General features: G+C 38.3%; 1 protein-coding gene across 2 annotated transcripts in view; it reads left to right on the plus strand.

Annotated features, from left to right (window-relative positions):
• The first annotated feature begins 11,005 nt into the window (after positions 1 to 11,005).
• Positions 11,006 to 17,311, plus strand: part of SLC35A1 (solute carrier family 35 member A1) — a 30,025-nt gene continuing 23,719 nt past the window's right edge. The window contains exons 1-2 of one of the 2 annotated variants that reach the window (XM_054569689.1): positions 11,006 to 11,083; positions 15,291 to 15,468. In XM_054569689.1, coding sequence (XP_054425664.1) covers positions 11,068 to 11,083; positions 15,291 to 15,468 — 194 coding nt within the window. In that variant the 5' untranslated portion in view covers positions 11,006 to 11,067. The remainder of the gene's footprint in view (positions 11,084 to 15,290; positions 15,469 to 17,311) is intronic. The other variant, XM_054569690.1, reaches the window with a different exon arrangement.

The raw sequence follows: 17,311 nt of genomic DNA on the forward strand, positions 1-17,311 counted from the left end.
ACTTAGCTTTACTGCACATCCAGTTCAATAAGACATGGTAATAGACCACATTCACATGACTCTTATTATTATATATTGTAATTATTTTATTACTTATTATTGTTGTTAATCTTTTACTATGCCTAATTTATGTTAAACTTTACTGTAGGTATGTATGTACAGAAAAAAAAGTATATATAGAGTTGGATACTGTCCTTGGTTTCAGGCATCCATTACGGGTGTTGGACCCTATTCCCCGAGGATAAGGGGCAGGAAATACAGTGTGATAAAACTCCACTAATTGGGAACAATTAGAGCAAAGGTCCACATGATGTTTTTTAGATTCTGGAAATTTTACATAAAGTCTGGATTTCTGGTCCCTTGAAGAAAAGAGAATTATCTGGCAACACTTGGCTAGCATTCCTGTAAAGCAGTGGCTCTGCCCTTTAACAGGACAGGCACTCCTAGTTCTAATCCTTGCTGTCTTGCAGGTCTCCCACTTCATTTCTTTGCCTTATTTGCTTGACCCCTTACGTAGCTGTGTTCAGGGCTCCAGTGAATTACTGACTGAGAAATTTTAGAGCTGTAATTTTTATTGTCTTACATACTTCCAATATCAACTCATAGATAATAAAGGCTTCCAGGCGGAGGGACTGTTAAACCCGCTTTAATAGTTAGTGGTTATTTATATTTAGCATATATACTTTTTCAGCCTAAGTGACTTTTGCTACGGTGTTTGTGTAATTTGTTTTCTATATAGATTGAATGTTATTTGTAACATGAATATGCTTCAAAATCCATTTTCCACAGATTTTATAAAAGTGAACCTCAAACAGACCTACTTCTAAGTTTTCATGATTTTTATGCCTGTAGTTTAAAAGCAAAGTTAAAGATAGGCTGGCTGACTATTAAGGCAAGACCTGGGGTCAGGGGGTAGGGGGAGGGATCTGTCCCAGAAGGAAGTGGGATGGTTATAGCTAATACTAAACTTCGCAAATACAGGAATTTGATTTATCTGTTCTATCAACCCCCATTTGCTTCTGCAAAAGCCCTAAACACAGAAAAGAATGATTGATAAGCCACAATTCAAGGTTATAACATTAAGGCTAAAAGTAAAATTACCAAGTCAATAAAAATACAATTTGAAAAGCTAATCTTAACATTAGAAAGTTTCCTGGTAAGTACAACAGAATCAGAATAAAGAGCGCTAGATCAAACGGTAAATGTATCCTGTCCCAGGTCCTCCACCACCGACCCAAGATTTCCAACCACCTGCCGATGATCCACTGTCAGATGGTCACCTCCGCTTCAGCAGGTCACAGGCTGAATTCCTTTTCTCTGCCAGACTTGTTTCTCTCACTATGTATTTCCTTCTATGGTCAAAGGCATCACCATCAATTTCAGTAGCATGAATTACAAATGTCCTGAGTGTCTTTCTTACACGGCCCCTACACTTAATGAGTCATGAAGCTCTGTTGATTTGGCTTGAATTGTCTTTGGGACTCATGTCTTCCTATTCTCACTGTGACTGCTGTAGTGTAGGATTTAGTCTTACTGCCTGATTCACTAGCGTAATTTTTCTACCACCGAAATCTGACCATGCCACCTGACCTCCTTCCCCAACCTCCACTTTCTTGCTTAAAAACCTACCATGGCTCTTTCCCATTACCTGGGGGATAAAGTAAAAACCCCTTCACCTATTTTGTAAGATTTTTCAAAATATATCCATTTATCTTCAGCTTGCTTTTTCTATACCTCTCATGCTGTCTCCACACACCATACGTATTAGGCAGATTGAACTCTTCAGACATGTCATGGTCCATAATACCACTGCTCTCTACTCTTGTTTTTCACTCTGAAACCTGGAATGTACTCTACTGACATCCCATGAAATTGTTTGTCCTCAAACAGCCTGATTAGAATATACCTTTTCAGTGAAGGTTGTGGCTATTACCTTTGCTTCTTCCTTTGGTTTTTCAGTGGAGTTTGTTTGTTTGTTTATTTGTTTATTTCCCTTCACCCTCTTCCCCTTTGGCAACCATAAGCTTGTTCTCTGCATCTATGCGTCTGTTTCTTTTTTCTTTTGTCCGTTCATTTATTTTTCTTTTAGGTTCCACATATGGCATCTTGTCTTTCTCTGACACCACTTAGCATAATACCCTCTAGGTCTATCCATGTTGTTGCAAATGTCAGGATTTCTTTTTTTTTTTTTGTAATGTTGAACAATATTCAATTATATATATGCATATATATTATATATGTAACTCACATTTTATTTACATATTTATTTTAAGTATTCATTTACTTAAGTTGCTTCCATATTTCCATAGCTTGGCTATTTATTCGTTGTAATGCTGCAATGAACATAGGGGTGCGTATATCTTTTGGAATTAGTATTTTTGTTTTCTCTGGATAAATACCCAGAAGCGACATTGATGGATCATATAGCAGCTCTGTTTTAAATTTTTGAGGAATCACTGAACTGTTTTCTATAGTGGCTGAACTAATTTACAATCCCACCAACAGTGCACGGGGGCTCCCTTTTCTTCACATCCTTACCAGCACTTGTTATTTGTTGATTTATTGCTGATAGCCATTCTGGTAGGTGTGAGGTGGTATCTCACTGTGGTTTTAATTTGCATTCCCCTGATGATAAGTGAAGTTGAGCATCTTTGTATATGTTGGCCAAGTGTATGTCCTCTTGAGAGAAGTGTCTAGTTAGGTCAGATGTGTCATTTATGAATATTTCTCTCCAATTTAGTTAGCTGTCTTTTCATTTTGTTGATAGTTTCCTTTACTGTGCAAAAAGTTTTTAGTTTAATATAGTCCCATTTGTTTATTTTTCTCTTTTGTTTCCTTTGCTCAAGGAGATATATCCAATATATATACTCTTATAGCACTTAAAGTAAATAGTATATATATATTCATATGTATTCTGTTTGATTGAATTTCTTGAGATTCAGACTGTGTTTTAGTGATTTTTATATCCCTGGCATCTGTATAATATCTTATTGGATGACTGAATGAAAAAAAGGAATGAGTGAAAGGACAAACTTGAAGCAGGGCATTTATTGGTTGAGTGATGATTTTAACAGTCAAGATGGGAACTGATAAGGAGTTCAGAAGCAAGGTGCTTATTGGAAAGAAAGAGAGAAGAAACAGATAGAAAACAGATTATTTTTAAGGAAGTGGTAGGAAATAAAGTTAGATAAGTAGGGTTGGCATAGCTTTTGCGGGATTTTGAAAGCCAGGCAGAGGAATATGTTGTCTTCCTGTAATAGGACATTAGAAAAACACTGCAGAATCTTGAACAGAAGATCAATTTTGGGAGAGTGGTTCTGGAGTCGGTTTTGGAATAGCTAGGAAGCTGTTCCAAGGACCAGGGCATGTGGTAATGGGTGATGTGAAGGACCAAATGTGAGCTTTAATGAATGTAATAACATGTCAGGAAAGGGAGGGGGAAAAAAATCAAAGTATAACCTCAGGGTTTCTGCCCTAGATCAAGGGTAATAGGGAAAAGGAACTGGTTGATCAAAAAAAGATGAAGGGTTTAGGCTAGAATATTTGAGTTTAAGGGCTAACAAAAAGAGTAAGGCAGAGAGGTGACTGGAATTTGAGCTGGAAAAAGGTGATTTGGGAGGTCAACCGCCAGGGAATGGGGATGGAATGAAGAGGAAGAGGCAAGACAGAGAAGCAGTCAGAAGAGTGGGAAAAGACATAAAAGAATCTCTATGGTTATGGAAGGAAAGCTTAGGTCTATTACTTACTAACTGTGCTACTTAAAATCTTTTTGTTGCAGTTTCTTTGTCATAAAAACTGGGACAATTGTAATTCTCCAGTTCTTAAGGGGATTAAATGAAATAACAAATATAAAGCCATTAGATGGTAAGGGCTTTGTCAGTGTTAACTAAGGGAGGAGAAACTCCATTGCCTTATTCTACTGCACTCCCATCCTCATTTTTCTCACTTTCTGTTTTCTAGCTCTCAGTGCCTAGAATAATGCTTGGCATGTGTGGCTTTCAGTAAATGCCTGATGACTAAACAAAAGAGGATGAGGAATGAAAAAAGGTCAATGGAGTAGGCAACTGCTGAGCTCTGTTTTAGTAGAATTGGCTTGAATGGAAATAGGATTGCAGCAAGTTTAGCAGAAAATGGTAGAAATAACTACAGACTACATGTCAATGACTGTTGGCAAGAAAAAGAAAATGAGATGTGGTAACTAAAAGAGGAGGCAAAGACAAGAAAGAGTTATGCTAAAAAAAGGAATGTTTAGATTTTGATGCTTATTACACATGTTTAACAGTCCTGGCCCAAACACTAAAATTTACATTGTCTCCTTGTGTTTTTTATTTTCTCAATTATAAAATGCAACAATTCTTCCAGATTGTCTTTAGTAATATTACACCATTGGAGAGAATTGTTCTAAAATAACAATAACCAAGCAAATTGGTTTTGTATTATTTTCTTAATAGCAGAATAAGTAATATATTTAAAATGTCATGGAAACAAGCACATTGAGCTATCTGCATTTGTTTACATGTTCTTTATGGTTAATGGTTTACTATACTTTAAACCTTAGCACTTCTAATAATCTATTATATAGCTACCATATTTGAATTTAACTATAACCCCCTAAGACTTCTGGTCTTTGCTTACTGCACAGCCCTTTTTTAGTTCACACTTTTATTTTATTACCAATGGATATGTACTGGGTTTCCTTTTAAAGAATTCTTTGAGACTATGGTAACTCTCATGCCTGAACAGAGATAGAAGTGAGCAGAGTATCAAAGCAAATACTGCAGCTTCATGGTGACGATCGGGAATATCATTACCAGACCTCCTGTCAAGATAATGGCATAGGTAAACACACCTTGCCTCCGTGCACAACCACATCAAAATTACAACTAAACTATAGAATAATCATCATTCAGGACTGTCAGAAATTGAGCTAAATGGAAGTCCTACAACTAAGGAATTAAAGAACAAATTATTGGGTTGGCCAAAAAGTTCATTTAGTCTTTTCCATTCGATGACTCTAGTAGTGCTTAGTTGTCTTTGACTTCATTTGAAACAATATTGTTAGATTGTATTGTGGCAGCTATCATATCAGCATGTATTTAAAAAAAAATCAAAATTGGTGAATTTTTGTGTAGCCATTTTAACATTGAAGATGGAAGAACATATGCAACATTTTCAGCATATTATACTTTGTTATTTCAAGAAAGGTAAAAACACAACTGAAACAAAAAAGGATTTGTGCCATGTATAGAGAAGGTGCCGTGACTGATCAAATGTGTCAAAAGTGGTTTGTGAAGTTTCTATTGACATTTTTGCCAAATAATTCTTTGCTGTGGTGGGGCTGTCTTAGGCATTGGAAGATATTTGGCACCACCCTTGGCCTCTACCCACTAGAAGCCAATAGTGGGAGATAGCCAACATACTCAAAACATCCAAATCAATAAAATGTTGGTGAAAATGAAAAATGTGTCTTTTATTTTACAGAAAAAACTAAATGGGCTTTTTGGCCAACCCAGTACATCGTAACTGGTAGTAGGGGCAGAGACGTGGAATGTGCTGGTCCCACACCCACCTGTGGCAGATAGAAATCGACAGGGAATTCTCAGGAGTGAAGGGTCCCAGCCCCACAACAGGATACCAGCCTAGTGTTCCAGTGCCAGCAATATAAGTATTAATAACCTCTGGCTGTACAACCAGCAGGGACTGAGGCTTTGGAGGACAGAGACTGCTAGAACCCCTGGCAGTTCCACCTAAAGGGTCCACACACAGGCTCACTTGCTCTGAGCTCTAGCATTGGGGCAGCACATTGAAAGGCACCAGAGACATACGAGGAGGAACTTAATTGCTTGGCATCAGGGCGAAAGCTGGGGGACAGCTTTCTCCCAGAGGGAAGTGCTGACAGAGGCTACTGTTCCTTTTCTGAGCCCTTCCCCTACAGAGCCGGCAGGCAGGATCCATATTGGAGACTCCACCTACCTGGCTCACACTGTTTGTCCCACCCTGGTCATTCCCTGAGGCTCTTCCCCTCCCAATTTGTGGGCCAATTAAAGCTGTTTCCAGTGGTTTTTCCATATGAATGGCTGGTCTTGGCTCATGCTTCACATCTTCCTAAATTCTCTCAAACAAGCAACAGCTGGCCTCAGCAAGCCCCCAAACCCCATACCTCTTGCTAAGTGGCCCCAGGCCTAGCACAAGCAGCAGCCAGTGTAGGTTCACAGTTTGGCTTCATCTGGGAACCTACAAGCCCAGCACAGGAAGCAACCATCTGCAGATCACTTTGTAGCTTATGCTGTGTGAGCCCAGACAGAACACAGGTGGTGGCTAACCTTGAACGTGCAAAGAGCAATCAGGGCTCAACTACAATAGGAGAGTGTAGACAGCCCACACAGTGGGTACAGCTCAAGTGCCCAACTTGGGTAATAGGCTGTGCCACTGAGCCCTACAGGACACCTGCTATATTAGGCCACTCTACCAAGCTTGGGAGACATAGCAGCTCCGCTTAATACATATAAATAAACAGGGAGGCTGCCAAAATGAGGAGACAAAGAAATATGGCCCAAATGAAAGAACACAACAAAACTCCAGTAGAGAACTAAACAAAATGGAGACAAGGAATCTACTAGATGCAGAGTTCAAATCCTGGTTATGAGGATGCTCAATGAACTTAGGGGAAGAGCAGAATAACTCAGAGAGAACTTCAATATGATAAAAAAGGGACATGGAAACATAAAAAAGAACCAGTTAGAAATGAAGGATACACTAACTGAAATGAACAATTTACAGGGAATCCACAGTAGAGTGGATGGAGCTGAGAATCAAGTCAGCAATTTGGAATATAAAGAAGCAAAAAACAACCAGTCAGAAGAGCAAGAAGAAAAAAGAGTCCCCCCAAAAAATGAGGATAGTGTAAGGTGCCTCTGGGACAATTTCAAGTGTACCAACAATTGCGTCATGGGGGTACTGGAAGGAGAAGAGAAGCTAGAAATTGGAAATCTCTTTGAAAAAATTATGAGAGAAAACTTCTCTATGGTGAAGGAAACAGACATGCAAGTCCAGGAGGCAAAGAGTCCCAAAAAAGATGAACTCAAAGAAGCCCACTCCAAGAAACATCATAATTAAAATGCCAAAAGTGAAAGATAAAGAGAGAATCTCAAAAGTAGCAGAAGAAAAGTAGTTAGTTACTTATAAGGGAGCCCCCATAAGACTGTTAGCTAATTTCTCAAAAGAAACTTTGCAGGCAAGAAGGAACTGGCAAGAAATATTCAAAGTGATGATAAGCAAGGACCTAAAATCAAGATTACTCTACCCAACAAAACTATCATTTAGAGTTACAGGACAGACAAAGAGCTTACCAGACAATAAAAAACTAAAGGGGTTCATCACACCAAATCAGTATTATATGAAATCTTAAAGGGTCTTCTTTAAGAAGAAGAAGGTCAAAAATATGAACAAGAAAATGGCAACAGATATGTACCTATTAACAATTGAATCTAAAAAACAAAATAATCGAACAAGCAAAACAGAAACAGAATCATAGTTACAGAGAACATTTTCATGGTTTTCAGATGCTAGAGGGTGGTGGGGTTGGGCAAAAAAGGTGAAGAGATTAAGAGGTACAAATTGGTAGTTACAGAAAAGTCATAGGGATGTAAAGTACAGCATAGTGAATAGAGTAGCCAAAGAACATATATGCATGACCTATGGATATGGACAATGAGGTGGGATTGTCTGAGGGTATGGTAAGGGTGGATGCGTGGTGGAGGGCAAAGGGGGAAAAATTGGGACAACTGTAATAGTATAATCGATAGAATGTAATTTTTAAAAGGATTATCATTAGGCTCTCAAATGACAATAAAAATAGCTGCATAGCTTATTATTGTACCAATTACCTTGTGGATCGCATGTTTAAGATTGATGCTTCTTGCAATAACCAGTGTTGTATAGAAAGCTAGGCATATATTTAAAAAACCCATTAAGCCAATATTTTCTTTCCAAGACTTAGGATAATTCAGAATGGGAAAGGAAAAATTAGTTCAAACTGAGAATGTAAATATCTGCTTGGCTATCCATTGGTCCAGGATAACAAACAGAAAAGCCAGATGTAAAGTTAACAGGAAATAATATTTCTCCCAAGGACATGCTGTAAAGTATTACTAGCAATCCCACTTTTGGCTTTTTACAATCATACATTATTAGGAAACGTAGTATTGAAATTATATCATTAAGAATGAAACATCCTATTTTCGCTTAGAGGATTAAATCACTCTGACACAAAGCAGCAGCCTCAATTTCCAACCTACGTGAAAAGACTTCATTAAAGGGGCTCCTGAATATGACAGTCCACATCTACAATAACTATAGTTTCCAAGAAACAGCATCCCAAGATCATTCTGCAATGCAGATATGATGTTGATCTCATCAAACACCGGCCTGTTTTAAACCTATCAAAACATAATTTCCTTTAAATTTTATTTAACTCTATTCTTCCTCCAAATTCTGTAACTCTATTCCTTTGTTTCTTGAAACACCCCATGCAGTTCCTCTGGTGTGCAGTTTCCTTCACTGAAATGGGTAGAAAATCCTCACTTTGAGTTTAGGTTTTGTCCCTGGTGACCTTGAGCTGATCAGATTAGGACGAGAGGCATCAAAATCTGTCAGGGTTCATGTCAGTGTTGTAGGAAGTCTTTGTGGGTAGTGAAAATTTATAAGAAAAGTAGGATTCAGTAGCAAAATATGTTAATTGAATTAGAAATGCCACAAAAATGGCCTGGCAACATTTTACCCAGCACTTTATGGGGGTGTGTGTGTGTGTGTGTGTGTGTGTGTCTGTTCTCCATCACTCCACCAGAAGGAACTTATAATTTCTTGAAGCATAGGGGATTCTAGGACATAGGACACAGAAAAATCAAGATTGGCCCTGGAACCATTTGTTGCTAGAAATAATTTTTAAAAAAGTTTCAAAAATCTTGTGCAGGTTTAAAGAAAGTAGCAGGCTTACAAGGGCCATGTAGATGTCCTTGGAGCAGCAAAAGGAGAATAATTATAGTTAATTAAACTAAATTGAGACTATAATGACTCTAAAACAGAAATAGATAAACTGTAAACAGCATTAGTTGTAAAAGAATGAACTTATGATGGAATATTTTAATTTTTAAAATTAATTTCAAGTACACATATGTGTTTTTTGTCTAAGTGTATGTATAAGAACATACACAGCATGGAATTGAATAATTTCACAAGTGCAAACTGTATCAATTACAGGAAGAGGTGATGAATCTAGTGAGCACACATATAAACAGGTAGAGGGAGGTTCCAATACTGTTCCAAAATGAGATTAATCAAATATCTGACTCTACAAAGTCAACTGTGGTCTCTTATGAGCCTCTCCTAGTATTTATGTGATGATAATATGTCATGCAAAATTTTCCAATAATGTTAAGAGACTACATACGAGGTATGTCCAGAAGGTATCCAGCCACATAATATGAAAATTAGAGGCATTTATTGAAAAAGATACAAGAAAAATTATACATAGGACAATGCTTCCTCAGTCTCCTTCAAAGTAGGTACCTTAGGACCTCACACAGTTCTCCCAATCGCCATCAGCTGCCCTGTCATATTTTCCTGGATCTCATTGACAGTCTGAAATATCTTCCCTTTCAAAAGTGATTTTAGTTTTGAGAAAAGCCAGAAGTTGCAGGGCACAAACTCTGGGTTTATGGGGACTGACTCACCTGGGTGATTTCACCAAGAAACTCTGCACCAGGCATGATGCATGAGTGGATGCATTGTCCTGATGAAGCTGCCAATCATTAGTTGCCCATAGCTGTGGCCTTCTGAATCGTCCGAATAGTTTTCCTGGAGGAATGTTCAAGCTTAACGAATGCAGATTCGTTGCTCTACTCCTTCAGTCATTTTAAATGCGATGGCCACACAGTACACATGCTCACTCAATGGTGTCTACCACCCCCTCTGACTTGTACAGTGAAGTGGCCATTGTTTACACATGAGCGTTGCAGTCCATTCTCCTTGACAGCCGGGTTATATCCATGTCATGCAAATCATTCTCCTTATATTAACAATTTTCCAGACAGACTTCATATATCTGTATGTATATCTAATGATAAGACAATAGTATATAACATACATAACATTAACCACTCAAACCTCTTAAAGTCATTTTTGGGAAACATCATTCTACAGATGTTGTAGCCTGCTGGGCATCTCAGAATCTTGTACCCCTGTTTCTTTGATGGATGAGGTACCTATATAGTATTTTTAACCAGTTCACATATGTTGAAAGCCATTCATTTTGCCAATAAATTTCTAAAATTGCTAATGTGCATTAGTATCCCCTGTTGAAAGTAGAGCTTATAGAAGTTGAAGTAAGTGCCTGTTGACACGTCTAACGTTTTTGAAGCCCTTTTTTTTGTGTGGCCATCATGTAGTTAGAATATTCGAGTAGGTAAATATAATCGATGATAATGCTGATGATAAGGCCAAAGGCATGATACTTCTGAACCATATGTGATATAAGTTATGTTAGGTTTAAAAAAGAGGTAACAATGGAAGGAAATAAGTGAGCTGGAAGTTAGAACGTTGCCGAAAGTAGTTTCTGTTATTTTATGAGTCGTGGAAGTTTCTGCAATAGCTTTGACAGGCATGAATCACAGAGTCTAACTCCAAATCCTTATTTGCTGTCAAATCACCTTGGGCATGACTACAATTCCCAGAAGGCAACGCTCTGTTCTCTTAACCCCGCTTGGTTAGCCGGCCGGGATTTGTAGTTTACAGAACGACGCCCTAGAGCCGAGTTTTACACACTTGTCAGCAAGGCCTCGGCCCTAAAGTCCTCCTCTCCATCCATGTTGTCTCAGTTTTGGGAGTAGTTCGTATTTTTCAGCCCAATCTTTGTGCCTGGCTGGCCCGGAAGCCGGAGGACAGTCGGCGGACAGGGCGCTCTAGGCCTAGCGATTTTCGTCTCTATGACATAAGAGGCGGTCCCGGGTGTTCTAAACAGCGGACGCCGAGGGGGTGAGAGTCAGTTCCGCGAGGGACTGTCAGGGAAACATGGCAGCCGTACGAGGTGAGGCGGCGGAGGTGGGGAGGAGACTGAGGGGACGGGAAGGGGGAGGCCTTTCTCGCTGGGAAGCCCGTGGGGTTGGGGGGCGGTGGCAGAAGAGAGTCGGCAATCCTTGGCACCTGTCGGCGGCCCAGCACTCTGGGCGTCCGTGGGGCTCTGGGGCTAGTCTGAGGTACCGGGCACCAGGAGTTTGTATTGAAGCGCTCCCGACTGAGTCCGCTTTGCAGCTTGTCAGGGCAGCGCTTGGCGGCCAGCCTTCCACCGCGGCATTTCGCGGCTGCGGACTGTGCGCGGGACAGTTCCGCGGCTCCAGACCACGTCGGCCTCAAGGAGCTGGCCGTGGGTGGGAATCAGATTCAGACAGGCCCGGGCTGCGGCGGACCTGGAGAGGGGTCGGGGCACAGGTTCTGGTTGGACCCGCATCACCCAGCGGGAGGCAGGATCGCTCGCCACCTCTGTCCGGGTCCTCGCGCCTGCGGTGTCAGATGCCCCCTTGGGCCCCTATGATGCTCGGAGGCTTGCAGGCGTGCTTCTGATGCAGAGCCTAAGCAGCGGCTGTGAAACCGTAATGGGATGCGGAAAACGGCCTTTACAGAGTTCCTCCCAAGGACAATGTTTTCTGTGGTTAGAAGGAACACTGATATTTGGGTGGAAGGTGAGATCCACCCCCCACTCTCTGCAGGAATGGCAAATTGGAGTAACACTATTTGATGACTAATTGTCATTTCCTGAAGGTGAGTCTCCTGAACTCCGCAGCCCTTTGTTTTCCCGAGTAGGGGAAGTTAGGACCGGAGCTGAATTTCTTGATGGTAGAGCAGTAACTAGAAGAGTCTGGGTGACACCCAGTTCTTTCTTCACCCTTCCCCCATAAAGCAGTTGGCTTCACCTCTAAATAAATGTTGAACAAATATTTGAAGAGTACCTTCTGCATGGGTGCCAAATTAGTTTCCTGGTTGGGGTGTCCGCATTGATCATTTACGCCCTGCCCTGGGGCATTGTCTTAGTTTCATTTGCTTCTCTCATGCATTCTCTCATTTCAAGTTAAATCCAACCTTAAACGCCTTTTTATTTTTGTAGCAACACAGGAAGTACAGGGGGAAAAAAATTCTAGAATTGTTTGGATAACAGATAAAAGTAACAGAATGGGAACAGCAAGATTAATGATGAGTGAAACTTTAAAGGAGTCCAAGTCATTATCTGAAATAGTTGTAACAATTTATCGGTTTAGGCTATTGCCAATACTTATGTTGTGCCTTGGTCATGTTAGAAATCTTATATGCCCTCTAGACATGTATAATCATAACAAAATGCAGTTGCCATAGCTTTCTGATATTCACAAAGGATTAATCTGGAACTTCCTGAATTTCCAAGTTGTCAGGTGTTACAGATAATGTCCCATCTAAAATATAATAAAATATAACAACAAGAACAACAAAAATAACTTCAGACCCTAAATTTCTTTTCGGGAACATTTGCTACACAGAAACAAATAATGTGTGGGAGCTAATGGGAACTTTATGAGAAACAGAAACAATGCAGATGAGTTGTGGGCTAGGTTTGTAGTTACTGGCCTTGGGCACAATGTGAAAACAAAATTTACAGTGAGTACATGAGATGAACTTTTTATTTTACCTGGGAAAAACTGAAATTGCTAATAATTGAAATTTCATACAGGAGAATTTGTGAATGGATTGAAGAAGTATATTGATCCAAATGTTAAACTGAAATTAGAGAAAACAATGCTAAAAGCATTAAGTATTTTTTAAACGTTTGTTTTGTAAATGGATTCCATTCCAAAGCCCTATATGTTTTACAAGTGTCTAAACTTATCTGTTTGCTGATTCATTTAAATCAGTAGTTATTTTCAAGAATATAATGTATATTCCTATGCAAATAGCTATACTTTCACCATTGATGACAATGATAATAACTTTAAGTCAGAATAGACTTGCAGGCTATACATAGTTCATTTAGTGTTTAAACACTCACAGTGTTGTTTTGGGGATAGTTTTCAGTTTGGCAGTCCTAACCTCTCTTACTATGAAAGTGTTGACAATCTAGGACATGGGTTGGCAATATTTTTTCTGTAAAGGACTGGATGTCATTACTAGTCAACTCTGCCATTGCAGGGCTAAAAGTAGCCATAAACAATTTGGAAACAAATGAGCATGGCTGTGTTCCAGTAATGCTTTATTTATGGATACTGAAATTTGAATTATGTTTCACAAAAGGTTATTTTAAAAGTTTTTTTATTCTGCCTTGGCTGGTGTGCCTCAGTTGGCTGGAGGTTGGGGGTTCAGATCCTGGTCAGGGCACATACCCTAGGTTGCCAGTTTGATCCCCAGTTGGGGTGCGTATGAGAGACAACCAGTCGATGTTTCTCACATTGATGTTTCTCTGTCCCCCTTACTCGCTCTCTTAAATCAATAAACAGATTAAAATTTTTGAAAGTATTTTCCCCAACTATTTAAAAATATAAAACTATCCTGAACTTTCAGGCTATATAGAAATGAGAGATGAAATGTAGTTTGCCCACGCCTGATCTAGATGGGAAGTACTTTCTCCTTTACTTAGTAATTAAAGGTTATTGCTGTTTATTTTTGAAGTTATATACCTTTCCCTTGTGTGGGAAAGTTTAGAACAAAGGAAGTAGTGTAGTGATCTTCACTTCCTTTCACATAAAAATTGCTTTTTAGCTCCTTAGATCTTTTGGAAAGAAAGTTTAGGCAGATACAAGCTCTATTTTTTCTGTTCTATCATGTTACTTTTTACAATTGTTAATACTGGATATAACTTAAAAAATTGTCTACAATTTACAAATAATTCTTTAATTACCTCCAGGGAAATATTTATATTGAAGAACCTGTAACCTTATAAGTTCTTGCCTTACATAATCTAAAGGTAATTTGTTTGAAACTCCCATTTTATTTCCCTATGAAAGTCATCTTTGATTTTGTTTCATCTCATGAATTAGTCTCCCAAAGCAGTGAACAAAAGCATATCTAATGCTTTTGTAGTGCTATTGTACTTACAGTAGCAGCCCAGAGTCACCCTGTGTCCTTCTGATTCTTAAACTGGGTTGTCAGAGTATGACCCAATGACCAAATCCAGACTGTCATTTGGTTTTATATGGCCCATGAGCTAAGAATGGTTTTTACAGATGAGCATTTGCAGTCGAATTGATGGAGCACTACTCTGAAGACTGATAAAGCAAAATGTTATCCCTCAAAATAATTTAATTGTTCTCAATAGTAGACCTATATTATAAAGCATTGTACTCAATTTTATATTTTGAATTTATCAGAAAATTTGTTTTCTCTCATTACTTAAGTACCTATATGACATTTTTGATTTTGCCTTGTAGGCTGAAAAGCTTAAAATATTTACTATTTGTGCTTTACAGAAAAATTTTGCTGATCCTTCTGTAGATTTGAAAGGTTAAGGATGAGAGGAGGGGGGTTTGTAGAGAAAGTAGAAATAGATTGAGTCTTGGCTGATGACAGTATTGGAGCGGGGCTGGGAGTAAGGAAGTATGAGGGAGACCTGATACTCTAGTGCCTGGGGTTTTATTGAAGGCGTCTGACCCACCCTGGTGCCTGAATGAACACACTTGCAAGCAGTTCTTAAATTGAGTTTATTTAAAGTCGTGCATATCCTGCATTTCAAGTTTTATAAGGCTTTGCCCTTAATACTCTTTTTTTGAGTTTTGAAGTATTTTTCTCTATAATGCTATGAGAGGCTACATGATTTGTTTTTTTATTATGATAAAGTTTTTTATTATGTTTCTCTTTTAACACAATTATTCCTTTTGTTCTCTTTCTGCAGTCTTTAAATTTAGAATATACATTGCTGTAATTTGTTTTCATCTTTTCATTCTTTGCTTTCACAAGTTTGAGTTATAAAGATATATAAATTACATAATTTATAACATACCAAACTAGAGTTAGTCTTGCAGTTGAGGCATTTCCAAGGAACAAAATCAATCCTAACCAGTTGATATTCAAAGCCAGCTGTTTCCTGTATGTGTGGTTTTTTTTTTACATTCATGTAATTGGAACGTATTGTTTTGAAATAAGTTCTTAAACATCATGGGTTTAAAAAGTTATTTTGTGCTTGAAATTGGAAAGCATTTTGAGGTATAATGTTGATTAACTTTTATATACATTAATATTGTCTACTAAATAACATCTTTGTTGCACATATTTTCCAGAAAATGTCAGTTTATTATTCAAGTTATACTGCTTGACAGTGATGACCCTGGTGGCTGCAACTTACACCATAGCTTTAAGATACACAAGGACATCAGACAAAGAACTCTACTTTTCAACCACAGCCGTGTGTCTCACAGAAGTTATAAAGTTATTGCTAAGTGTGGGAATTTTAGCTAAGTGAGTATAATTACTTTTTAGTATGTTAAATTATTTTCCCACTTAAAGTATTTTCATTATGAGAAAAATCAAGCTACCTTTTTTTATTTTTGATTGCTGTAGAGCAATGTTTATCACTTGGGGTGATTGTGATCCCCAGGAGATTTTTTTGGTTATCCCAACTTAGGGAATGCTACTATTATCTGGTGGGTAGAGACCAAGGATGCTTCTAAACATATTATAACACACAGGACAGCCCTCCATAACAAAGAATTACCCAGCCTCAAATATGAGTAGTGCCAAGAAATTGAAGAGCCCTGCTCTAAAGCAGGAGTTGGCAAACTGTGTCATGTGGGTCAAATCAAGCTTGCTGCCCATTTTTTGTTGCAGCAGAGACTGTAACTCACAAAGCCTAAACTATTTGCCATTTAACCCTTAAAGAAAAAATTTGCTGACCTGTTTTAGAGGAATATGATAATGATAGTTAACATCTCTTGAGCGTTTTCTGTGTTAAGTGCTAGTGACTGTGCTATGTGCTTTTCATTCATCATCTCATTTAATCTTTATATTTTTAGGTATGTACTACAGTTACCTCTGGTTATACCTGTATAGCATCTGAAGTCCTCAATATTGCACTGTTAATATGTAGCAGAACCGGGCTTTGAATCAGTAACATCATGAGAATCATTTTAGCTAAGAATGCAGTGTAAAAGGGTTAAGAATAGGGTCTTTGAAGTGAGATACACCTAATTTTCATCATAGCCTCACTGGGATTATGATTTACACACATTTCTTATCTCTCTAAGCTTTAGTTTCTTCATTTTTTTAACCAGAGAAAATAGGGCTGTGAGAATTAAATAAAGTTCTGTAGGAAATTACGAAGGGATTTATGATGTGGGGACCCATCTGGGTCATGTGGACAGGTGAGACTTTATATAGATATCAGTATGTGAGTTGGTGAGAGGAGGGAACCAATGAGGAGTAGCCTGTGTTGGAGTTTAGTTAGAAACAAATTACATTGAAATTTTATTTAACAAATATTTATTAAGTAATTTCTATGTGACAGTTTTATGATAGGTGCTGAATATACATGTATGAATGAAATAGATATGTTTCCTGCTAGATTATACCTTTAGTGAACAAGACAGAAAATCAGTAAACATACACGCTTACAAATGATCATGTGGGATAAAAATACTGTAAACATGACTTGAGGAGGGAGATAAGAACAGAAAAATACCTGGAGGCCAAATGGTGGAAAGCTTTACTATAATTGAGTTTAAAATTTATCTTATAGGCAGAAATACTGTGGCAACCTAAGTTGTTCGGTTGCAAGTAAGGTAAAATCTCAGATCTTTCAGTTTCTTAGTTAACAAAATTTATTTTTATTGATATTTGGTTTTCATTAAGGGATTCTTCATTTTGGATTCTGTCAGCTAAATGAAAGACCTTACTGTACCTTTAAAAGGAAGTGTTCCAAAGGCAAAAGTCTGTATGTTTAAAATTTCACAACTGTCTCCACATAACAACCTAAGAGTTAATAAATTGATAAAATCTTAAGGTCTAGTTTCTTTTAAGATAGATACAGGGTTGTTGAACGAAGAGGGATAAGGAAACACATTTCTGTTCTGTATTTCCTAACTGCCATAAGAAGCTGTTTTGTAGCTGTTGACAATTTTTTAAAAAACAATGTGCAAAAAGAGCAATGAGATTGTTCGTGTAACTCAGCAGTTGGTTAGTCTTCTGCCAACCCACCTGCATGGATTTTTTTGTCCTGTTTTGGTGTTTTTCCAGCTTTGTATTGCCTTTGGGTACAGAATTTCTTATTCTTCAGCTATTCAGTGTTATGAATATGGTCAGTTAT

The sequence above is a fragment of the Pteronotus mesoamericanus genome, unplaced genomic scaffold (genome assembly GCF_021234165.1).
Source record: "Pteronotus mesoamericanus isolate MK-2021 breed Mesoamerican mustached bat unplaced genomic scaffold, CSHL_Meso_final contig_20, whole genome shotgun sequence".
Classification (NCBI taxonomy): domain Eukaryota; kingdom Metazoa; phylum Chordata; class Mammalia; order Chiroptera; family Mormoopidae; genus Pteronotus; species Pteronotus mesoamericanus.